Here is a 24,832-nt window from a genome sequence, read left to right on the forward strand (position 1 = left end):
AGATACAAACAGACAGGCCACATTCAGATATACAAACTCACGCTCAAATGCATCTCCCCCCCGCAAGCCCCTCAGATTCAGACACACTCGTACTCATGAATGCATGTATCGATAAGAAGCCACGTGCCACGGTCACATGTAATCACAAACACATGGTCCTCCCAACACATGTGACACGCCCACACATTCTCACAAATACATTCACACGCACAATCAAATCGAGAGTCACACTCAAGTTTCCTTGGACATTATCCTGAATTTTGCCCAAGCACTGGAGTCCACTAGACCTAGTTAATTCCTGCCTCTTATCCTTCTGGTTTTGTGAGGCAACTTCTCTGAGCATCATCTGTAAAATGGGGACACAGGTGCCTCCTACTCAAGGAGACCAGGGGGATGTAGTAAGGTCGTGCGTGGAAAGCACCCCTCAACCAGGTGGAGCTGGTTGCCTCTCTCCTTCCATGTCCATATGCATGCCCCTCCCCCATTCCATTTCTTATATCACTCCCTTCAAAATTCCACTGGGCCCTTAAACTGCAGGTCAAATCCTGCCTCCTACATGAAGCCTTCCTGGACCTCCACCTGTGTATCCCCTGAGCACTCACTGTGTGGGCTCCACTTGGCATCAGAAAGATAAGCTGGAGCCTGGCCTTCCTTGGCTCTTCCTTGGACAGGGCCCAGATCACACTCACAGCAGGGGCTTGGCAAGGGTTCCTGAGTGAATACCCGAGGGGCACATTCACAGTGCCAACCACAAAGTTCTCAGCCCCCGGGTACCATAAGGTCCTTGAAAATCTCATGTGGCCCTTGGTTGTGGGGTGGCGCTGAGAAGTATCTCCTGGACCTGGGCACATAGAGGTTTCTGGTGACCCTGAGGACAGTGCTCTTGGTAGAGAGAAGTCTAAGTGGAATGGGCTGAAGAAGCAGTGGGTGGTGGCAGAGAGGCTGCATTGCTGGGTAACTTTTTTTGCTGTGAAAAAATGCAGTGCCAAAGATGGAGGGTGACATGGGATCTCAGAAAGGATTATCCAAGGTGAGCTTAGGGAGAAGAGTTTTGCTGGAGTTAGAATGGAGTGGGCCGAAGTTTCAAAGAAAGCACCTGTGGAGACTGCTAGATGTCTTTGAAGTCTGTCTCCCCACCTTCCATTGCGATAGAGGTTTACGTTAGGCTGGGAGCGATAACACCTCCCAGCCTCCTTTGTGGCTTGGTGAGGCCACATGACCAAGTTCCTTCCAGTGGAAAGTGCGTAGAGGTGATGGGTGCCACTTCTGCCTACCTTGCTTAAAACATTATCACTCCCTGGGCCTTCTCTCTCTCACTCCCCTTGCAGGCTAGAGCACAGACATGCCTGCGACACTGCTTCGACCACGTAGCCCAGGTGCATGGAGGGTGGTGAGTCAACAAGTCGGAAGGAGCCTGGGTCCTTGAATCTCTACACGGATCAGAGCTACCCCACTAACCTGGACTGCTCACCCCTGGCCTCCTACATGAGACGGAAATGCATTTCTGTGTTTTTCAAGCCACCCAACACCGGGTCTTTTTGTTATAGGGGATTCACTTTTACCTTCAATCCACATATTCAGCAAGTGACAGCAATTATTATAAATACCACTGTAATGGAGAGGTAACACTCCCAGGTGGTCAGATCACACAAACGGCCTTTGAAAAGAGGAAACCACTCCACAGAGGCAAGGGCGTCTTTGACGAGGGCCACCAGGATGCCCATTTGGCACAGCATGGGGCGCCTCTGCCGCCGGAGCCCGCCTTTGAAGTGCTTACCTGCTTGGTTGGTGGTGATGTTCACGGAGGCGAACTGAGGTGAGAAGGGGCTCTGGTCGGTGACGCCATTCACGGCTTGGATCTCGAAGGTGTACTGGGTGTGGGCCAGCAGGTCACTGATGTAAATGCGTGGCTCGGTCAGGCCCAGCTGGCGGGGTGCGTACTGCACGTTGTCTCCACAGCGGGTGCAGGCGCCCCGGCCGGAGCCGCAGCTCTTGCAGATGATGTTGTAGACGAGATCTTCACGGCCTCCCGAGTCGCGGGGCGGGGTCCACTCCAGCATGAGTGAAGTCTCATTGACGCTGGAGATCACGGACTGGGGTGCAGAGGGGATGGCTGGGGAAGGGGAGGGGTGTCAGTCAGAGAGGGCCGTGGCGGGTACGTTCCAGCCCTGGCTCCAGCCCATGCCTCTCCAAATCCTTTCTCCTCTCCACCCACTAGAGATGTTTCTAGAATATTACTTTCATCCTGCTACACATCTGTTTAAACCTTTCTTCCTGGACTTTGGCCTCCGTGGTGTTCGTGACTAGGGACAGTCTTTTTGTGTTGGCGATTATACCTACCCAATATCTATTTTGCCTTCTTTCTTATATCGGAACCTAATTTTATTCATGGTGGCGATATGTCCAGCTAAAAGACTATATTTCCCAGTTTTCTGTGATTAAGGGTTGGCCACTAATTACAGCAGAAGTTGTTGGTTAGGACCTTTTGTTAAAAGGAGACAGCTGTAGAACATCCCTTTATGCCTTTCTTTCTGTGCCTAGAATGTGTGTGATGGCTGGAGCTTTGGCAGCAATGTTGGACTATGGAGTGACCTGAAGGATAGGAATCATGTACTATGTATGGATGGCAGAGCAGAAAGAAAGAGCCAGGTTCCGGAGAACTTCATGGATTGAACATACTATCCCAAGACTGCTTATCTTTGACCTTCTATTATGTGAGAATAAATTCTTATGGTTTAAGCCACTGGGGTTGGCTCTCTGTTACTTGCAGCTGAATGCCATTCCTGATACAGGGATTATATCATTGCCTTTGTAGTCACCCTTTTCTTAGAGAACCTTGGCCTGTGATACAAGCAGCCGCTGCCAGGTTAGTATGCTGGGCAGCCTTTTTCTGCCACAGACGCCACCTGTATTGGTTCTTCTTCTGCCAAGCCTCTCATTCTCTGTCCCTTTGTAAATCAAGACCTTGACTTTATCCTCCATGTGACTTAGCAGAAGGGGGTAAGGAGCCAGATGCCAGCTCCATGGTATCTGCTCGTTGGTAGCACATCTACCCCAGGCCACCTTTTCCAGCCAGTTTTCCATTTCCCCTCCCACCAGGTAACTGGCTGCTCCTCTCTCAGGAAAGGCTGGCTGCAGCCGGATAGCCGCCCAACCCTCGCTCTGGGCTTTTCTGCAAGTGACAACTCAGTCACCTCAAGGGGCCCCAGACGTACTTGTGCAGGGCATGTCCAGAGGGTCCAGGTCTGCTCGGTAGTAGCCATTGCGGCAGACGCAGTTGGTGGCCCCTTCCGAAGTGGTCCGGCTGTTGATGGGACAGTGGGTGCAGGCCTCATCCCCTTGGTTGGCCTTGAAGGTTCCAGATGGGCAACCTGGGAAAGAAGACTATGAAAGTCACTGGAGAAAACAGATGAGCATTCAGAGAGGACCATGCAGTCTCATGGAGGGGACACGCAGCATCGCGAAAGGCCATGTAGCCTCATGGTGGGGCCGTGCGATGTCATGGAGGGGCCACATGTTGTCATTGCTAGGAAACCCCATCTCCTGCAGTTCTTGGGGGTCTCCAGTTTCCAACGGGGCAGTCCTGTGTCAAGAAAGTTCCAGGCTACCTGGTCTCTTGTCTCTGAAGCTGTCTGTGCATTCAGCTGAGGTCCCTGGCAATTCCTTCTCACCTACTCCAGGTGGGCTGGCCACAGCTTCTAGGATCTATCCTGACTTAGTCTAAAGATTCTAATGGCTGCTCACTAATGGCTGGCTGAGGCCTGATTCCTATAACTAGGTTCCTGCGTCTCAGATGATCGAGATAATTAAACTATAGTATCGAAGTCCCAGCATAGCAGAACATGTAGAGAGGCGATGTGGTAGAGAAGGCAAGAATGCCGGCTTTGGAAGCAGACATGGCTTTGAGTCTCAGCTTGGCCTTTTACTAGTTGTGTGGCCCTAGACATTCTGAGACTTAGTTTCCTTATTTGTAAAATTATGATTGTAAGACTCATTTCTGAGGGGCATTGTGAGCATTTAGCATAAGTGTAAAGGCAATGACCTGAGGCCTTGCACAGTAGAGGTGCCCAATGAATAGTTGCTGTTAACAATAGTAGATGTTTGATCAGTTTAAAATAAAGAGGGCCTGAAGTACCAGGGACAGCCTGAGGAGGGCAGTGTTTATACTTCATGGGCATTCAGCCATCTGGGATCTCCCAGGGGCTTTGGCCTTCTTCCCTGCTCTGGGGAATGCTCAGGACTTGGGTTCAGGCCCTGCAGCTCAGGGATTAGGTTCCACAAGAGGTGGCCACTCTTGTGTGGGCCTGAGTGCCAATCCCCCCTACCCTTCCTCCTGGCCCTGGGATAGGAATCAAGAGGCCTGGGCTGCAGGCCCTATCCCTTTCTTGGCCTGTTGCTTCTTCCATTTTCTGGGGTTCATAATCCCAGCTCTGCTCTGGGGCCTTGAGGGTGGGTGGGGGATCATGCAAGGCATAAGTGGGAAGATGGAGAGGGAAGAGCTTCGCAAGGGGCAAGTTCCTCTTTGGGATGAAACGTGACCAAACTGTCCACAGGCTGGGTGCTCTTACCTGGATCACATTCCATGCTAGCTAGAGTACTGTGTGACCTTTGGCAAGCAAGCCCGACTTTCTGAGCTTCACTTTCCTCATATAGAAATGGCTAACGTAAATTGCCCACATTGTTTGTCCAGCCCGTCTTCAAGCCTATCTTCCAAGTCCAAGTCTTAGCAAATCACCCTTCCCCAGCCCTTCAACCAGGTCTAGCCTCAGAGACCCTGCCCTCCTTGGTGCTTACATTACTTGAGTTCAGAGTGCTTTCCTCCTCTGCATAATTATTCATCAAGGGGTCTTCCGGCTTCCCCAGGATTGGAGCCATATCTGGTTCACAGCTCCTTCCCCTGTGTCTAGCACAGAACCTGGCACTCAGTGGATGTTCCATAAATACTTCTTGAAGCTGCCTACTTAAGTGGAAGGAGCTTGGGCTGTGGAGATCATGCAAGTAGAAAGGCAGCGAAGAATAGAGGTTAGCATGCAGGCTGCCTGGCGAATCCCAGCTCCATCTGTGCCAACAGTGTGACCTCGGGCAAGTCGCTTAAGTCGTTTCCTCATTTGCGGAATGGGGATAATAGTATCTACCTCCTAGAGTCTGGTGAGGATGATGTTGGTTAATTTAGGCAAAAATACCTAGGACAATTCCTGGCATTATTAAACTATTTGGTTCAAATACCAATTTGCTGGGTGACCACAGACAAGTAGCTCAAACTCTCTGAGTTTTCTTATTGGTAAGAGCACCTACCCCATAATGTAGCTGTGAGGATTGCAATCAATGAGCAGTGATGGCCCAGGTTTTGGGGTGGGGGGGTTGCAATTATAATCTCAGGGCTTGCTGGATAAAGTAAGTGCTCAGTAAAGAAGCCAAGGACACATACACCTGGGATGCTAGAAAATATTGTCCCTACCCCTGGGGCCCTACTTTGCCTGCCTCTGGAAGGAGCTTCTAGAAAGTGGCAAACGTCCTAATCAACAACCACCCTGACCAGGCACTGTGAAGATCTTGGAGGAGAAACAGCTCCAGCTTAGTCCTTGAGGAGCTGCCAGGTGAGGGGAAAGATAGGACATTGACCCAACTAACCAGGCTGGAGAGTGGCACCAGTGAGGATGGCAATGAGTGCCTCTGAGGAGTTACTAGGGCCTCCATTGTACAGATGGGGAGACAGTGCTCTAGAATAAACAGAGAATGGCTGACATTTATTGAATACTTAGGACTTAACATGCAGTAACTCATCCAAAGCCTCACCCAACCCTATGACAGAGGTGATGTTATCACCCCCATTTTCAGATGAGGAAAGAAAAGCACAGAGGCCACTTCCCCAGCCACTACACTACACCGCCTTTCAGCTATTTGCTTTGTGTCAGTGGCCCATGAATACTGAGCAGGGATTGGCAGGCTCTGCTCTAGGCACCTATCCAGGGCTCTCTCCGCTTTGCCATGCTGGCTCTGGGGTCCCTGAGTCCTCCTGTCCTCCCTCTCGCCTTCCTTCTTTCCCTGCTGGCTGGATGAAAGGGCAGCCCCATTGCCTTGGCACTGTCCAGTCAAGACGCAGGCTGCAGCCCTGGTTCTAGCTGAGCAGTTGACCTCTCTGAGCCTCAGTTTCCTTTGCTGTGGAATGGGGCACAGGGCTCCTGTGAGGGTCTGGGGCCATCCTGATAGATGCCAGAGAGTTTTGGCTCTAAGACCAGGATCCTCCTGGCTCCCCCTTGGGTGAGAGCCTGCCCAACCTAGCATGCCTCTTCCATCTGCTGGCGATACCCTGGGCCTGGCTGGTGGGTGGCTGCCCACTTTCCCCTCCACACTGTGCCAGCCCCTCCATCTGGACCACCTTCTCGGCTGTCCTCTCCCATTGCCGTGCCCTGGCCCCCTCTCACGCTCCCCAGGCTGCCTCCTCCAGAAGCTTTCCCTCATTAGGTGTGCTGCCTGGCCGCCCCTCAGCCTTCCTACTGGGCATTCTGTGGTTTCTGTATCTGTCTGTCATGCCTCCCCACTCCACTCACCTCCTGCAGCCACTCGATTACCAGGTCTTCCCTCCTTAGCAATGCTCTGTCCTGGCTTTCTTTGCTGCCCTCCCACCCCTATGGGCATCCAGAGAGCTCCTCCCACCCACTTCTTAGCCTCTCCTAGCCACCTGCAGTCCTGCCCACTCCCCAGAGCCAGCTTTCCAAAGTGCAAACTTCTCTGTGCCACTTGAAAATCCACAATGTCATACAATGGAATATTATTGGGCCGTAAAAAAGAATTAAAGACGGATACATGCTATAATATGGATGAACCTTGAAAACACCGTGCTTAGTGAAAAAAGCTGGTCACAAAAAGCCACATAGTGTATGCTTCCATTTATATGAAAATGTCCAGAATAGAGACAGAAAGTAGGTTAGTAGTTGTCAGTGGCCAGGGAAAGCAGAGAATGGGAAGTGACGCTAATGGGTTTCTTTTTGAGGTGATGAAAACGTTCTAAAATTGGTTGTGGTAATGGTTGCACAGTTCCGTGATTATACTAAAAATCACTGAATTGTACAGTTTACAAAGATGAATTGTATGGTATGTAAATTATATCGCAATACAACTGCTGTTTTAAAAAAATCCATAACAGCTTCCCACACTCCTCAGGGCCCCTGGGGCTGGCATGTGCCCGTCTCTCAGTGCCCACTACCCCAAGCCTGGTGCCTGATGGTCCACACGGTCAACTGCATACGGCGCCCATTCCCAGGTCCCTCTCTGTACCTCTGGCCTTTGTCCATCCTGTCCTCATGACCCGGAATGCCTTCTCTTTGTCATCAGGTGAGCTCCTACACCCCTTTAAGACTCAGCCCAAGTGTCACCTCTTCCAGGAGGTCTTCCTTAAGACCCCATGCAGGGTCGAGGTCCCTACTTTAATTACTTACTTATGAATCTGTAAATACCTGGCTGAACTGTTACTTTTCAATACGATGCCGGGTACCCAGCAGGGACGCGTGGATCAATACTGTTCCATCCAAGGTTGGTTAAAGCTGTGTATGCCAAGGGCCGACTGTAGAATCTAAAGTTATATGCAGATTTCCGACTACACTGGGGTGAGGGGTGGGGGCAGGGAGGCAGGGGCGTGTCAGTGCCTCTAAACCCCGTGTTGTTCAAGGGTCAACTGTATATTAGAAACAGTTTATAAACTCGTGTGCTGTCTATCTTTTCCCTGCCCTGGAAGGAGCTGGAGAAGGGAAGGGGAGCCAGGTTTGTTTGGGGTCATTGGTGCTCTAGCTCCTGGCAGAGTGGTGGGAACATAGTAGGTACTCGATATATATTTGCCCCTTACAGGATGTTATGAGAATCAGATGAGAAGGTGGGTGAGAAAATATGTAGCCGAGTAAATGCCAGGTTTGGTACCACCATTATCATCTCAATTTCATCAGGCTGCATGGATGCTCAGATCCTCTTCCACTTCTCGTTTGTTCTCCCCATGGGTCTTCCCAGGGGCCTGTCCATTGGGATGACCTACTCATCCTGATTTTCAAACTGGAAGCCCTGCATCCCAGCCCCATCTGTCTGCAGTTCCCTAGATGCCCTGGCTCTACACACATTGGTCCCTCTGCCTGAATGAACCTTCTCCCCTAGCATCCTGTCCCCTGGGGTTGGTGAATGTGACATGTGCGCCTCTGGGAGACCTGCCCTCCACTCTTTATAGCAGACAATTCAGACCTCCACTGTAGCACGCCAGACACATGTCCCACAGGCAGTGGTGTGCTGGCAAATGGCTGACGAGGGGTTGGGGAGCTCTGATTTGTTGTGTTTGCCGATTTCTGTGGTGTAAATGCTCCCACCAGGGCAAATTTCCAGCTATGAATTTGAGATAACTGAACACTGAGTTGGGAAAAACTGCCCACAGTTGGCTCTTGGAAAACAAACTGGCACAAACCAGCTCCAAACCACCACTGGACCTAACCCATAACTGTGACTTCTCTGTGTTCTGCTCACTGGTTGGTGAATCCTGGTTGGGCTAGGGGCTGGGTCTTTAATCTCTACATCCCCAGCACTTAATACAGAGTGTGGCACATAGTAGGTGCTCAGTTCATTCAGTTTTCTGAATAAAGGTAGGTCTGTCTCCCCAACTGGACAGTGAGCAACTTGAGTGCAGGTGCTGTGGGTTTGATAGGTTCATATACACAAAGTACTTAGAACACACAGCAAGTGCTACGTAAATGTTAGCTGTGATTACTCATCCAGCATGTAAAAAAGAATAATAATTCCCGTTTATCATCATGTGCTTTCTGGGTGTTGGGTCCAGTGCAAGTGATTTACATGGATTCTTACGCTAAAACAACATGACCACTCATTGAAGTAGGTACTACCATCACCCCCATTTTACAGATGAGGAAACAGGCTCAGAGGGGGTCGAGTGACCGCGCCAAGGTCACATAGCTTCTAAATGGTAGAACTGAAGTTTGACTCCAAGTCTCTGTGGTTCCAAAGGCCTTGTGCCCAGGTACTGCTGGATGCAGAAATTATTGAATGGCCGAATGTCAGGACTGGAGATGATATTGTCAGGCCTCCTGAGGAGACTGGGCTTGATGGGGGTCACTCAGCAAGGGAGAGACAAAGCCTGGGCCCCCCACACAGGTCTTGGGGCCAAAGCAGCCGACTAGCATCCGCCTTCTGCAGATGCCCAGAGCCCTTGGCCAGGCAACCAAAGGCGGGGATGGCAGCTGGCCGGGGAGGGCGAGGAGGATTACAGAGAAACAGATTTTCTCCCCGCCTGGCCCCTGGGCTCCAGGGATAGGTGATAATTGACCGAGTGAGCCCTGAGTTAGGCCGAGGCAGGGCTCCATCTGGGCCTGGCATGGCGGGGCCGCTAATTGGCACGGGGTGATCCTCAAAGCCTCCCTGGTTGGCCTGCTGCTCTGCTCCCCCGCTCTCCTCCCAGAGACTCCAGTTTACTCCTCAAAACAACTGTCGCCACACTGGAGTCAAGTGCTTGGGCCAGCCCTGTGTGCCAGGCTTTGAGGGCAGGGAAGGAGCGTCTCTGCCTTCTGGGGGTCCCTTAGAGCAGAGGGCTCTGTCTGTGGTTCTGGGCAAAGGCAGGCTCACCACAGTTTAGCTCTGGCTCCTGAGAACCTGAGCAGGAGGTCTGATGACAATGAACCTGGGCATGGACTGTGGAACCAACTGCCAAGACTGAATGCCAGGCCTGGCTCTTGCTAACAGTGTGACCATGGGCAAGTCACCTAACTTTGTGCCTCAGTTTCCTTGTCTGTATCTGGAGAGAATGATAACACTGACCTGACATTTGTTGGGAAGATTACATGAGGTAATATAGAGAAAACACTTGCCACAGTGCCTGCCTGGTTCACATTAAGTGCTATACATGTTTGCCTTTGTTGTCATTCATTCTTGGCCCATGACGTACTATGTGCTAAGCCCTGGGGATACCGAGGCGAAGACACGGTCCCTGCCCTGAGGACTGCAGGTCCAGTTGAGGAGATGGTGAGTAATGAATTCATTTAATAGACATTTATTAAGCTCCCGTTGTGCCAGGCACTGGGACACCGAGACAAAAGGTCCAGGCTCTGCCTGTAAGAGGGGGCTGGAACGCTTTCTTTTAACCAGGCCTGAGCGCGGGCCGCTGTGGACAGAGGGGCCAGAGAGTGGGTTCTGGGCTTGGCAGAGCCGGGTTTGAAGGGCAGAAGGTTCACTTTCGTGCTTTGGGATCTCCAAGAAGTTTTGGATTTAGGTCGGAGAGAGGAATTTGACCGGACAGAGGGAAGAGTCCTGGGCCCAGAGCGGGAAGGCCTGGGCTCGGCTGCCCCTACAGCCTCTTACTCGCCTTGCAAACCCTGTGAGCTCACTTGGGGCTCGGCTGGGACCATCCCTATGGCTTCCTGGAGAGGCTCAGGCACCCAACCCTGGGCCCTATGTTCTCCTTGAACTGTGAAAAACTGATTTGCTTATTTTCTGGGGTTTGTGCTGTGTGTATGTCAGGGCTGAGCTTGTGTTGTTCTTGTGGCTAAGTGGGCGGGGTTTGGGGGTCTTCCTCATGCAAAGTACCTTTTGCATTTTGCAGGCTTCTTGCTTTTGCTGCTTTGGTTGAGCCAGTGGAGTCAGTCTCCCTGCATTGGGCTGGGCAGGGTGCCCGATCCTCTGTGCCACAGGCAAAGCTACTCTGGAAGCAGGTGGCAAGCTCCTGGGATAGAAGGAGGAGTTTCCTCTTCCTGTGGCTACTATGTGTCCGTCCTGTGCTGGGCCAGGTGCTTCTCTAGCCTATACTCTCATTCAGTCATCACTGTCACCCTGTGCAGTAGGAGGTGCACCCCATTTTAGAGATGAGGAAACCGAGGCTCACAGAAAGGAAGTGCCTCATCCAAAGTCACTCAGAGACTTAGGAGAGGAGCCTGTGCCCCATGGTCCATGTTCTTTCTCACATCTGCCTCCAAGGCCCTCAGTGTTCCAGCATGATGACGGGACCCTTCGGTGCCCTTCCCTCCCCTCTCTCATCCCTGAGAAGGGGGGCCCTGCCTGGCCTGGTTAAGTCCAGGAGTGCCTCAGGGTCTCCTACTGGGACCACCCAGGGGAGGTCAGTCATCCCGCTCCACTCCCACCCCCGCCCCACATGCCCAGGTTCCCCCAGCCTGGCCCTGCCGGGACCCGGGCTCTGTGGATCCCTGCGGCAGCTGGCAGGACTACAGAAGTCGGTGGCAGCAACTGTGTTAACACGTCTCCTCTTTGCCTGCGTGAGGAACTCAGGGCCTCCCCAGGCCAGCCTCCACACTGGCCATCTGCCAAGCCTTCCTCTGCTCAAGACCCTTCAGTGGCTCTCGTGCCTGTGGTGAGTCCAGCCTGCTTGAGCTTCTCCTCCATGATCTACCACATACACAGCCGCCAGCTCCCCCACAAGCTGTGCCCCGTCTCACCTCTGGGCCTTTGCTCAGGCAGTTCCCTCTGCCTGATATACACTTCCCAGCTCCAGCCTGGCTAACTCCTTTTTATCATTAAAATCTCAGCTCCAGTGCAAATCACCTTTTGGTCCTTCTCCTAGGATCCACCCCAACCCGCACCTCCCAGGCTGAGTTTGGGGCCTCTCTCCTGTGCTCCTAAAGTACCGGCACTTCACCTCTGCCACTGCGAGATTATCTGGTTGCAATTGTCGGCCTCTTGCACCAGGCTGGGAGCCTAGTGACAGCAGGTACCCGCCATGTCCGGCACCTCTCAGCTGCAGTGTTCAGCTGACAGGTGATGGACAAGTGTTTGTGACTGACTGAGGCTCAGAAAGGTTGAATATTGTGCTTAAGGTCACTCAGCTTGTGTGTGCACTGGAAATTTTGTTCTAGGCCTCTGGAACTCCCCAGACCATGTCAGAGCCCCAAGAGTTCCTCCTTGTGCCCCCAGGAATGGGCTCTCAAGGCATCCTACCTTCATCCTTCTTGGCATTTTGTTAACATGTCTTTCTACCCCCCGCCTTCCCACCTGCCCAACTGTGAGCTCCATGAGGGCAGCTACTACGCCTGCCCTGTTCACTGCCTGGCACAGAGCCTAGCACAGAGAAGGCCTCTAGGTCTCGGCCCTAAGGCTAGAGTAAGCAGAACTGTCATGACCACTGTGTCTCGTCACCTCTCCCCAGTTGTATCTGTGTGTCTGTGTGTGGGGTGGGGGTGTGGAGGGCGCAGTCTCCTGGAGGAGCCAGACCCTGAACCCCACAACCTGCAAAGGCGGGTGAGGGTGTTTCATGCCAGACCTTTCCGGCCCTAGGATTCTCTGTTAGACCCCCAGTCCCGCCTCTGGCCTGCCTCCCTTCATGCCATCCCCACATAATAGGGGCTGAGAGCTCCCGCCCGCCCAGCAGGCAGCCCCATTCCTCCAATTTCCTCCCAATTAATCAAGCTCTGAACTTTTTAATTATCTGCCTGCAGGGTGACTCCCCACTCTGGTGAAGCAATTAAGGACATTTCCAAGTGCTGTGTGGCTGCAGCAGGAGCTTTGACCAGGTCTTGATGGAGGAGGTGAGCGGAGAGAGGGGCTGGTGACAGGAGGGGTGGACAGGAATCCCCTTGGGCCATGGGGCTGCAGGGAGGCTGTCCTGGGCAGGCCCATTCCAAGGATCTGAGGCCACATTGTCTGGGGCGACCCTCTGTGTTCATTCAACAGCCCTTTCTCTGCAGTTAGAATCTGGCCTCACAGACCCCAGGCAGTTACCATGAGCCGGGCACTGGGTTAGATGCTTTGTAATCTTACTTCAACCTCACCTAGAAACTGGGAGAAGGAAATACAATTATCTCTATTTTATAGATGAGGACACGCAGGCTCAAAAACATCAGGCAACTCCAGAGATGTGGCTGGGATTTGAAGCCAGCTCAGAGTTCATGTCCACTTCATTCTGTTGTCTCTTAAAGACCAGTCGGGCTTGTCAAAGTGCCCTGGAGTGCTGAGGAAGGGGGTGCTTTACAATCTCACCGCACCCTCGCCGTGACCCTGGGAGTAGGAAATACTTGAGACCTACTGAAGAACACAGGCTCTCCATGTGTGGGGTGGCTGATGGGAGAGGGCAATTGCAGGCAGAGAGGACAGCCCACGCAAAGGCACAGAGGTGGGAAACGGCATGGTGTGTACGTGGGGAGCTACAAATAGTTCAGAGTCACTGAAGCATGAAGTTCGAGGCTGAGAGAGGCGGGAGAGGCAGCTGGAGGCAGGTGGGGTATGGGTCACTGGAAGTCAGGAGAACGTTCGTGACCTTCCGATTCAAGCTACTCATTTTATGACTATAGAATACATGACCCAGACACGGTGACTTTCCTAAGGTCACACAGCAAGTTAGTGGCTGATGGAGCTGGGGCTGCAGCCCAGGAGTCTCAATGCCCAGATTGAAAGGGAAATAAAGGGGCAGAGGAATGGTAGCTGTCAGATCACTGCAGGAACCTTTCGACTGGTTTCCTGGCTTTCACCCTAGCCCGCCCGCCTCCCCACTTTCCTCTGGCTGCAGTCCGCTCTCAACATATCAGCCAGAGGGATCCTGCAGAACAGGAATCAGCTGTGCGCTGCTCCTGTCAAAGCCCTTCAATAGTTTGTTCCCACCTCACTTGGAGTAAAAGCTAATAGCCTACAAAGCCTGCTTTACCTCTCTAGTTAAACCGATCCTTAAGTATTCTATTCTTTTGGATGTAACTGTATCTTCTTTACCTCTCTGAACTTACTTTCTACGACTCTCCCTTTTGTCTACTCCATTTGAGCCACACTGGCCTCCTGGATGTCCTGGAGCCCATCAGGCCTCCTCTAGCCTCAGGGTCTTTGCATATCACCAGCCCCTCCCTCCGCTCACCTCTGCTTGGTTCAAGTTCTAGTTCAGCTGCCTCTTCACTATGTCCCTCTCTGAGCCTCCCATCTTTCATCTATAATTGAGGTTAATGCTGTACACCCTACCTTCCTCCCCAGGCTAACATGGGATCCTAGTGAGAAAATGGGGAACGGAGTGCCACGAAAGTCCTCCCTCCGGCTTGAGGCTATCACTGCAACAGGGCTTGTAAAGGTCCTCACTGGATCCTTGAGAAACAGGCCCTTTGACGAGCTGTGGGCTCCAGGCCCCAAGACCTTAAACTGGATCGACACACCAGAGCCTTCCAGCCTGTAATCCTTGGGCCTCACAGATGCTGGAAAAGCAAGTGTTAAATAATAATCACAATGTGCCCGAGGGGAAGCCGGATGTGCTGGGAAAGCTTGACACATCTGGCAGGGCCGGGCCGAGTCCCCGACACATCTGGCTGCTGTATTGACAGGTGGTATAGTGGGTCATTGAGGAAGGGCCTGGAGGGCTCAGTCCCTGGGCTGTGAGGGGGGCGATGACTGGATGGAGCTAGGGAGCATCTCCCGAGCTGTCCACGGGCCATAGCCCTCCTCTGAGTCCCCCCAGCAGGCCATCCACTGTACTTTGGTGGCTATGTTCTGAGAGGCTAATTTAGGACCCAGAACCTGGGCCACCAGATTCCCAAATCCCTGCCTCATTTTGTTGGCGTCAGCTGCCCCTGCTGAGGCTTGGGGAGCCCGGGAAAGCCCCCTCTCCTCTCCAGCTGGGGAGTACATTTTCGGGGTCACCTCATGTTGTACTTCCCCTTCTATGGGATCCAGAAATGTGATCATCAGCTCCACCTGAAGGAGCCCCCTGGGCTGAGACCGGCCTCCTCCCTCCTCCCACCTGCCCCAAGAAAGCCATGGTCATTAATAAAGGACACAATTAGCTGTCAGCAGAGAACATGTCTGGAATTTTTTACCTGCCCGTGAGCTCGGTTAAGGCAACAAACCCCTGGACCCCCCGGGGAAGCAGCTGCCACACACCTTTCAGGGGCCCCTTTGCCCGAGCCCAGGGCAAGAGGCGGCCTGAGACTTTTTCGGGGTGGGTTCCACAGGCCCAGGCCTGCGCAGGGCAGTTTTTTCCAGGCCAGTGGAGAAAGTGACAGAGTAAGAGAGATTTCCTGGCAGAAGTTGTTTTTTTCAACCCAACAGGCAATACAATTCAATACAATTTTCTCCCCCTTCCTGTGCTTAGAGTCTTTTAGAGCTACATCGACTTTAGAGAAAAGAATTGTTCATTCTCTCACTTTACACCTTATTTTATAGCTGGGGACACGGAGGGCCAGGGTGAGGAAGTGGCCTTTTTTGTGGCAGATGGAAATAAATACAATTCTCTTTTTGCTTCTCTATGGATCCCTAGCTCACCTAACACAATTAGAATTTGTAGCCAAGTCTGAAGGAATGTTTCAAAGTCCCTAAAGGTCATTCTGAACACACTGTCAAGTCTCAACTATGTGCTGGGAGTTTGGGGGGTGGGGCGCATAACAGCGAATGAGGAAGATGTGGTCTCTGCCTCATGGAGCTGAGGGTCTTGTGAGAGGGACAGAGGGAAAGAAGCAATGGACAAACACAAATACCAAACACAATTTGTGATGGCCATGAAGGAGACGGGCACGGGCTGAGGCAGGACACAAGGGTTCCTTTAGGGAGTGTGATCAGGAAAGGCCTTTCTGAAGGATGGCATTGAAAAGTCAGTCCTTGGGGAGAAGAATGGCCGAGTGGGAGCAATATTTGCAAAGGTGGTACAAGCTCATTGCCTCAGTTCCTCCTCAGTGTAGTGGGGTCATTACCAGGAACCTGATGCCCATTTGCCTGGCTTTAGCTGTCTGTGACCCAGGGTAGATACTACTACGCCCACCTTTGTCCTAACAAGGTTGGGATGTGTCATCTCTATTCTGCAGATGAGAACCTGAGACTCGGAGCAATGACACGCCTTCCCCGGGGCGCACGGACACCCAACTCAGGAGCCTGGACCTCCGATACTTGCCTGTCTCTCCTTGCCCTTCTGGGTGCTTTCCTGAACCACTGCCTCCCCCAGCAACCTGCAAGGTTGGTCTGCTTGAGCTCTGGTAGCCTGTGACTTGAATGCTAATGAAATTCCCACTCAGGAGTTCCCGGCATTTGGTGCCTCAAGGAAAAGGGATTAGGAAACACAAACAGAGAGAGGGGGGAGCTTGCCCACATTCACACTGAGGCTTGGGGGGGGCCTGCGATCACTCTCCCTCCTAGGGGTACAGAAACCATTGCCCTCCTACTGTTGGCTTCTGGGGAGCAGGCGTAGGCCTCAGCTAACCCAAGCCATAAATCAAATGCACAAGATGTGGCTTTGGCAGCCATCCCAGTGAAAAAGATCTGGGGGTTTGAGTTGACCACAAGCCAAAAGCTGCTGAAAAAGCCAATGTGGTCTTAGACTGTCAGAGTAGAAGTAGAATGACAGCCCAGCATCCTCCCTGCTGCTCAGGCAAGGTTACTTCTGAGCTCCATGTTTAAAGGAGGTCTAATGAGTGATAGTGGACAGAACATCTTGGGCCTCCAGCTTGTTTTCCATCTGCAGCCATCTATGGGTGATGCTGAAGATGCTTGGAGCGGGGTCTTAGGTACAGACTCTCCCGGGCAGCATTTTCTAGGCATTTTCTGGAGCCCCACTTCCCCGGAGCATTGTCTTGTCTGGATCCCTGAAAAGTATGAGTTTTCTCCTAAATCTTGCTCAGCTCTGCCTCCATGTTTTAGCCCCGGGGATTTGAGATCATGTGGATGGTCTTTCTAGGGCCTGCCCTGAATTTGAGGCCAGACTTACTCAATAGAAAAAGCCCAACAAGGCTTTTCTAAGTAACGACTTTGTGCTCAGCTCTGTGTTGCGCACTAGGCACAGAGAGGATTAAGACACAGTCCTTGGCCTTGATGCCCACTGCTAGAAGGGGAGAGAGAATATGCTCAGATAGTGGTATCAAAGAAGGCTTTCCAGGGGAGGGGCCATTTGAACTGGGTATTAAGGGATGAGTAGGAGTCTGTCAGGGCCAGAAGAGATGCAGGATGTTTCAGGCAGACGAACAGTGTGTGCGAAGGAGGAGTGAAAGGCAGGATAGGGTGGCTGGAGCATAGGATGTGTCGGGGAAAAGGTAGGACACAACTAAAGAAAGGATCACAGTGGGCTTGTGTGCTCGGTGATGGAGTTTGGGGTTTTATTCTCTAAGAGCAGGGAAGCCAGTTGTGGTCCTTTGCTAGTGCTCAAATGGCTCCGTAGCTCCGTGCCCTCAGCCCTTGTCTCCCAGCAGCCCCTCTCCTCTGGGCTTGGCCGGCCCACTCCCCAGCCTCAACTCTTTGCCTGTCTCCTCTCTTTTTTTTCCCCAGATATCTGCCTCCTCCAGTTCTTGAGCCTTTTGTCCTGTGTGTGACCAGTACCATCTCTTCTACCATTAAAAATGAACTGAGCTATTAACCACAAGAGCCACCATCTATTGTGCAACTACTGTGTGCCAGGTTGAGGGTTTCACGTAAGTTATCGGGGGCCATGCATCACAATGGATAGGGGCATGGGCTCTGGAGTCAGGGTCCATCTAGTCTTGAACCCTGGCTCTGCCACTAACCTCGGGAAAGTTACCTAATGGCTCTTTGTGCCTCGGTTTCCTCATCTGGAAAATGGGTCTAACGACAGGACTCATCTGATAGTGAAAATTTAGAGTTAATACCATAGAGTGTGTTAGTTTTTATCAACAATTCTTACAGTAATCTTTCAAGGGGGGTACTATTGATAGTCCCATTTACAGAAGAGACAGTTAAGGTTTTGAGAAGATAAGTTACCCACCCACAGCCTGTATCAGAACTGGGAGGGGAGCAATGGAGCACTACACCTGAGACCAAAGGTGGGTATTAAGTATTCTATGGCCTTACCTCTTCCAGGTTGGTGCCTGGGCTGGGCCTAGGGACCCAAAGCTCAAGGAGCTCACAGCCTGGTAGAGAAGCTGCCCGAGCAAACAGGCAGATTCCAAACAGTGTGACCAGCGCTAGGGGATGCATGTGGGGAGGAGGCGCTGGGCCTGGGAGCCCAAAGAGGAAGCTTTCACTTTGTTGTTCTGCAGAGGTGATAACACTTGAGTTGTCTTGAAAGAAAGAGGAGAAGGCACAAGAACGAAAGGAGTCGCATGCTGGGCGGAGTGAGCAGCCGGGACAGTGGTGTGGAGATGTGAAACCACACAGTGAAACTGAGGACCTGAAGCTGGAGCCCCGAGTCTGTGAGTGCGGGGGTGCAGGACATGAGGCTGGACAGGCAGGCGGGGTGGACAGTAATGAGCCTTCTGCCCGGCACTGGACAATGAATCTGTCGATGCCTCCTGCCTGCTTCCTGCAGATCAGATAGTTCTGCTGAGGGCATGACAGTTTGTAAACCCACAGAGAATCAGGAAGAAGCCTGCTCAGTCCCTGGACTGGAACATTCTTGGGTCATAAAGTCCCAAGAATGGCAGAGCAGAGACCTGGGGGGCCTCGGCTCCTCTGCAGGGCTCCTTTGAATCTAATTGATCTGAAACGTTCCCAGGGAGAGGTGACTTCTTAAAAAGTTACTTTAAAAACATCCCTATCCAAAAACCTTATAAAAATCCCACACCTTCTCAATTTTAAAGGGTCAAAAGTTGAAAATTCTGGGCCAACAGCAAGATTTGCAGAACGAGGAATCTTTGGCCAACAGCCGGGATACTTGATGACAAATTTCCCAGACACGGTCATTTTAGAGCTGTCACCTTTAAATGGCACTTCAACCTGCCCCTAAATGTCTTCTTTATTTGAACAGTGTGTTTATGGGGCCTGGGCTGCTGTTCCCAGCTTGTGTTTTGGTTTTATAAAAGAGAAGGAAACACAGAGAGAGAGACAGACATCAAAGCAGAGGATGATGACAAACCTCTAATCTCATAAACTCTTCTCTTATCTCAGTCCTTCTAAAAATGGGGAGGCCTGGCTGTCACTAAAAGTGGCTCTGAAAGCTCATAAACTTGACAAGCACTTAGCTCTAGCACCCACAAGGAAGGACTCTAATCCTTGAGAAAACTGAAGATGAAGGGTGGGGAGGCGACTTCTGGCGAAGGGCCGACTGCGGAGAAAGCCCACACTGTCACCCAGTGAGGGCCTGAGAGCACAGCTTCCTCGCTTACTGTCTCCGACCTCATTGCCACCCTGTTTGAGAGAGTCTCCCTGGTTACGAGAGGCCAGAACCAATATTTTAACATTTGTGATCTTCCGATAAATAACAGCTCACACTTAGAGCTTACTCTGGGCTAGGCACTGTTTTAAGTGCCTTATGTGGATTAATTCCTATAATCTCAAACTATACTATAATTATCCTCATTTACAGGGGATACAGGCACCGAGAGGTAAGTCACTTGCCCAACATCACCAATTCAGTGAGTGGCAGAGCAGGGATTTGAGATGGAAGCCATGTGCTTTTTCTGTCATTCGCTGCTTGTTCATCATGCAAGGGGTGGGGCTCCAGGCTGGGTGAGGGTGTCACTCAGCTCTGTCACCTCTCTTCTTCTCACGAGAGCATCTTGGTGAACTCCCGGCCCTGTACGGTGCAGTGGTTAGTGCTTGGGCTTATCCCAGCTCGGCCACTTCCTAGCTGGGTGATCTTGAGTCAATCACATAACCTCTCTGTGCCTTAATTTTGCCATCGGCAAAATGGGGATAATAATGCTATTGCCCTCCTAAGATTCTTGAGATGGATATGAAGCACTTAGAACACCACCAAATATGCAATAAGTGCCCAGTAAATGTTAGATGTTATTCTTACTATGGTCTCTTTCTGTGCCCTGGACCGTGCTGGCAAGCTGGACAGCCTCCTGCCCACCCCTAAAACCCCTTGCACTTCAGACAGCTGCCTGGCTAGGCCAGCCTCCCGGCTGTCTGGGCTTCCTGCTAGCCTGTCCCTATAGAAAAAGCAGCACTCTGGGTTCAAATCCTAGCCCAGCTCTTCCTGGCTGAGGCCTGTAGGCCCATGAACACACCTCTTTGAGTCTCCATTCTCTTGCCTATAAAACAAGGATGATAACACCTGTTTTAATAACACAGAGGTAAGAGCAGGCCTGGTTCTCTGCTCTTTGCATGACCTTGGGACAGTTGCTTGAACTCCTGGGGCCTCAGTTCCCTCAGCTGTAAAATGGGGACACTCCCTTGTAGGGGTTTATACTGTGAAGACAAAATAAGGTTATAGCTGGACAATGCTATGTGCCTACAGGGGCTCATTAAACGGCTGTTAGTATTACCCATTTCTCCTGGTAGGGATCATTCACTCAATAGACATAAAGCCTTACTATGTGCCAGGTCCTGTTCTAAGCTGCTGGAGACACAGCAGTAAATAAGACAAGCTAGTTCCCTAATTGTAGATCCTATAATCAAGTGATGGAGATAGGTAATAAACAGATATCAAATAAATACAGGGTGATGTGCTAGAAGGGGCTGAGGGCTGGGGTCTACTCTAGCTGGAGTGGTCAGGGAGGGCTTCTCTGAGAAGGTGGCATGTGAGCTGGGACTTGAAGGACAAGAAGGAACTGGTTGTAGTGAGAGCATGGGAAAAAAGATTCTAGGCAGAGGGAACAGCTCGTGCACAGGTCCTTCCTCAGGGGGAATAAATAAGCCCAGAGGAATGGCAAAGAGGCCTGAGCGGCTAGAGAGGCGTGAACAGGGGCAGGAGAGAGGGAGAAGGAGCAGAGCAAGGAGGAAAGAGTCCAGGCCAGGCCTCGTGGGCACGGAAAGGACGTGCAGATCAACTCCGAGTCAATGGGAAACCACTGGAGGGTTTCAGGCAGGGCTGTGACACAGCTGAGATTTGAACAGGTCCCTCTGTCAACTGAGTGGGCAAGTGCCATGGTCCAGGCAGAAATGACGGTGGACGGACAGGGAGGTGACTGTGAGGGTGGAGCGAGGTGGTCGGATTTAATGAGGGCCCCTGAGCGCTGCTTCTGCCCATAGTAACACCACACACGTATGTGAGGAGTGAGAGGTGAAGATGCCATGTTCTGCTTCTGCGAAGGAATAATAGTGTTTCCTTCAAGGTATTTCACGATTTCAGCAGTGCCTTCTCCCCAAGGACTCAATCAGTGAGCCGACTGCCCACCGAGAGCTGGTAATTAGGCTGCTGGGACGGGTGCCCGGGGGCTGGCAGAGCCTCCCCGCCAAGCCGCGTGGAGCCTGTGGCGGAGAAGTTGAAGGGAAGAAAGCTGCTCCAGGCAGCCCCCTGCTCTGTTTTTGGGGTCCTCCTGTTGGCTCTCACCCAACCCCAGGCATGTGGTTCTCCCCAGGCTGGTCTAAGGACCTCTGCTCAAGGGCTCAGCTCTTGCCCAGCTCCTGCTGTCTGCCCTCTGCCGCCAGCCACGTGTTGCTCCCTCTGCATTCAGCTCATGCTGGGAGACGCCAAGGACTCGTCTTCGCCAGGGAATCGAACGCTACACGGTCTGTACCCTGCGTGCATTAAAACAGGATCCCTCCCAGAGACATGAGGACTTCCTCCCAGGAGTTCATCAAATGGTGGACATTGCATCAGGCATTGTGATAGGTAGGGGAGGAGTGACCTTAAGGTGGACAGGGCATCGGGCTGCCATTATATCTCCTATGGCTCCTTACTGCTCCCACCTTTAAGACCGACACATCTGTTCCTGAGACCAACCTGTAAATCACAAATTTCCAGAACAACCACACCCCTTGCTCTTGTTTCCTGAGCAGGGCCACAGGTGCGCCTCACAACACCCTGCGATGGAGGTGTTATTATTATTCCCCTCATGTCAATGAGGAAAGCAAGGTTCAGAAGGGGAAGCGACTGCCCGAGGACACTTGGATGTTGGTGGCAGGAGTGGGCCAAGATCTCCACCTCTGGCTTTGAGTTGAGCATGGTCTCGTTGGCACCGGGTTCTCACTGCCACCCCGGTTCTTTCCTGCTCTACGAGGACTGAAATGACAGCAGGAGGCTCTGGTTAAGATCAGGGGCATAACTGATAAGGTCATTTACAGGTATTGACAGATAGGAATGGACAGCAAAGCATGTGCTTTAAGCGAGCTTTCAAATGGACCACGACAATTGCTTAGATATGACACAGTCAGCTTAGATGATTTAGGCACTAACCCCCTGCCCTCTGTCTACTCATACTATTAAGAGAGCCTGTCACACTGCTCCGAGGCTTGGTGGTGTGCAGGTTCACTCATTCATTTGTTTGTTCATTCATTAATTTATAGACACTATTTGAGAACCTGCTACATGGCAGGTACCTTGCTGGGGACAGAAAGACATCAGATACAATCCCTGCCCTTGGTAATTGCTACCCAGCTGTACAGTTCTATCTCCTCCACTGGACTGTGAGCTTCTCAAGTGGTTAAGAGAGTGGCCTTTGGAAGTCAGACCACATCCTGGCTGTATGATCTTGAGCAACTTACTTAACCTCTCTGTGCCTCCGTTTCCCAATATGGGGAGATGTGGATAATAACAATGCCTACCACATAAGGTCATTGTGGGGGTTAAATGAATTAATGTGTGTAAAGTGCTCAGAGTAAGTGCTTAGCTCTGTTCCTCCACATTCTTAAGGACTTGTAAGATTTCCCAACCAAGGTCTTACTGTCTTAACGGTCAGCACTGCATTTTATTTCTAACAATTGTGTCCCAGGCTCCCTCCTCTTTTAAGCATCTTGGCAGAGGGTATGCAAAATTCGTTTGTCAGGAGTTATCTATCACGAGTGTCTTTATACTTGTGCGTAAACAGTCATCATTATTCCTTCAATAAATATTTTTTTGAATGCCAGGCAGTATTCTAGGAGCTTTAGCCACATCATCTTATTTAATCCTTACAACACCCCCGGGAGGTTGGCACCATTTCCTCTGTTTTGCAGAGGAGAATATAGGCTTAAAGAGGTTGCATGTCTGTCCGTCCATCCATCCATCCATCCATCCATCCATCCATCCATCCATCTATCCATCTATCCATCTACCCACTCATCCATCCATCCATCCATCCATCCATCCACCCAAGCATGAGTTTAGATGGTATGTGGTAAGATCAGAATTTACTAAGTACCTATTAGGAGCTAGGCAGGCACTGTGCCAGAGCTAGGTTCAAGTCTCAGCTAGTAACAAAGAGATCCAGTCCCTGCCCTATCATGGCTTCCAGACCAGCCAGGGAAGACTGATCTACATGAAATAAAAGGCAGGATAATGAGGGCCACAAGTGAAGGGGTGCTAGGTATGACAGGTGAGTTCAGTAGGGCTTGACAGTGTACGTCATAGGGCTTCAGCCCAACTAGGAAAGCCAGCCTAGAAAACTCCTTTTCTACCCCACTAAGCCACTCCTCTCAAGTCCCATCTTTGCAAATTCCTGTTCGCCAGGGTTGGTGGTCCCTCTTATGACAACTCTGGTTATCTCACAGGCCACAGACATCGTTCATCCCCAGAGAAGCCCAGTGTATTTGGACCCTATACTGGATCTCGTTTGTTGTTCGTTTGCTGACTGCAATGTTGCCTCCTTTGGGGAGTCTTCCTTAACTGCCACCCAGCTCCCCAACCCTGTCTGTGAACAATCAGGTTCCTCTCTTCTCCGAGTTCCCACAGAAACTAATGAATATCTCTAACTATCCCCATATCACAATTATTTTCCCCTTGACCTTCTTCCCCACCTCATTGTGAGCCTGTAAGCAGATCATATTCATCTTTGAATCTAGTACAATGCTGGACACATGGTGAGTACTCAGTAAAAGTTGGTTTCAGGAATGCGTGGAGAGGCAGAATGGGTAAGAAAACCTGGATCTGAGTTCTATCATTGATAATTCTGGCCGGATGGTCTTGGACAAGTCCAAGGTTAGGATTTTGGGTTGGTATGCAAATAGTTTCATCTTGCCCTCCAATGTTAATCAATTAGTTGGCAACTGCCTGGGGTGTTGTGTTGAGAAGGATCTTGAAGTACCATTGGGTTTAGTGGGAAGAGTCTTGCAACTGATTAATAATGTCAGCCTTGGATTCAGGAGGAGTGGCAACGGGTGCTCTGAATTTCTCGCATCCCAGGAAAATCGATTTCCTTTTTAAGGCTTTGTTTTTTCCCATCTGTAAAATGAGGGGACTAGACTCAATTATATCTGACACTCCAGGATTCTGAGCCCCATGTTCTCCTCTAATATGATTTTTCTTTGGCAACTAGAATCACATGCCAGCCTATCCCAGGGCCTGGTGCACAGCAGGTGCTCAGTAAATGCTGGTTCGATGAATAATCTTCCTGGGTCATTATGAGATTCTGTAGGGAGAACAGAATTTACTATCCTAGTTCAATATTAGGAAAGCAGCGCTACAGAGAAGTGAAGTGAAGATTTGTGCCCAGAGACACATAGAGCCTACACTAGTCACTGGTTTTCTGACGCCTTGACCAGTGTTCCTGCTCCTGGGTAGATTCATGTCCCTATCTAAGCAGACATTTCTCTTTATGTCAATCAAATAGTTCCAATCACCAGCCATTTGCATTTTGACTCCACGAAGCATTTTCACATTCACTATTGCACTTGAGCGTCACGAGGACTCTGGCGAGAGAGGGAAGGGTGAGCACTGCCCTCCGTCAGCGGATGGGGACGCTGATGCTCAGAGAGGTCATGTGATTTGCTAGGGTCACACAGAGCTGGGACTTCTGGTTCCAAAGCCCATGCTCCATCCACTTGCCCTTACTAACTGGCTCCTGTGTTCCAGGGAACTTCTTTCCTCACAGCCACCTCTGCTTTTCCAGGAAAGATGAAGGTCCAGAGATATAAAGGGGATGTAAGAGGAGCCAAGCTCTCCTCTCCCAAGAGGCTAAGCCCTACCTTAAGACACCTTTATGAGGGAGGGGACTCAAAGGGGAGAGAAGGGGTCATAGGACCTGAGCTGTGGGGTGCCAGATGGATGACAGGCCTCCCAGATCTTCCTTGTGACCCTGGCCTGGGCTCACAGCTGGGTAAACAGAAGACAGCCCAATCCAAGGGTGGGGGG

The 24,832-nt window shown here is 51.3% G+C and overlaps 1 protein-coding gene across 5 annotated transcripts in view; it reads right to left on the reverse strand.

The window, feature by feature from the left end:
- EPHB2 (EPH receptor B2) overlaps positions 1-24,832 on the reverse strand; it is a 143,288-nt gene that overhangs the window by 39,321 nt on the left and 79,135 nt on the right. For all 5 annotated transcript variants that reach the window (XM_015598978.2, XM_025041500.1, XM_015598975.2 and 2 more), the window contains exons 4-5: positions 3,216-3,371; positions 1,778-2,113 (exon numbers count right to left, since the gene is read on the reverse strand). In XM_015598978.2, coding sequence (XP_015454464.2) covers positions 1,778-2,113; positions 3,216-3,371 — 492 coding nt within the window. The remainder of the gene's footprint in view (positions 1-1,777; positions 2,114-3,215; positions 3,372-24,832) is intronic.

Source organism: Pteropus alecto, unplaced genomic scaffold, assembly GCF_000325575.1.
Source record: "Pteropus alecto unplaced genomic scaffold, ASM32557v1 scaffold39, whole genome shotgun sequence".
Taxonomy (NCBI): Eukaryota; Metazoa; Chordata; class Mammalia; order Chiroptera; family Pteropodidae; genus Pteropus; species Pteropus alecto.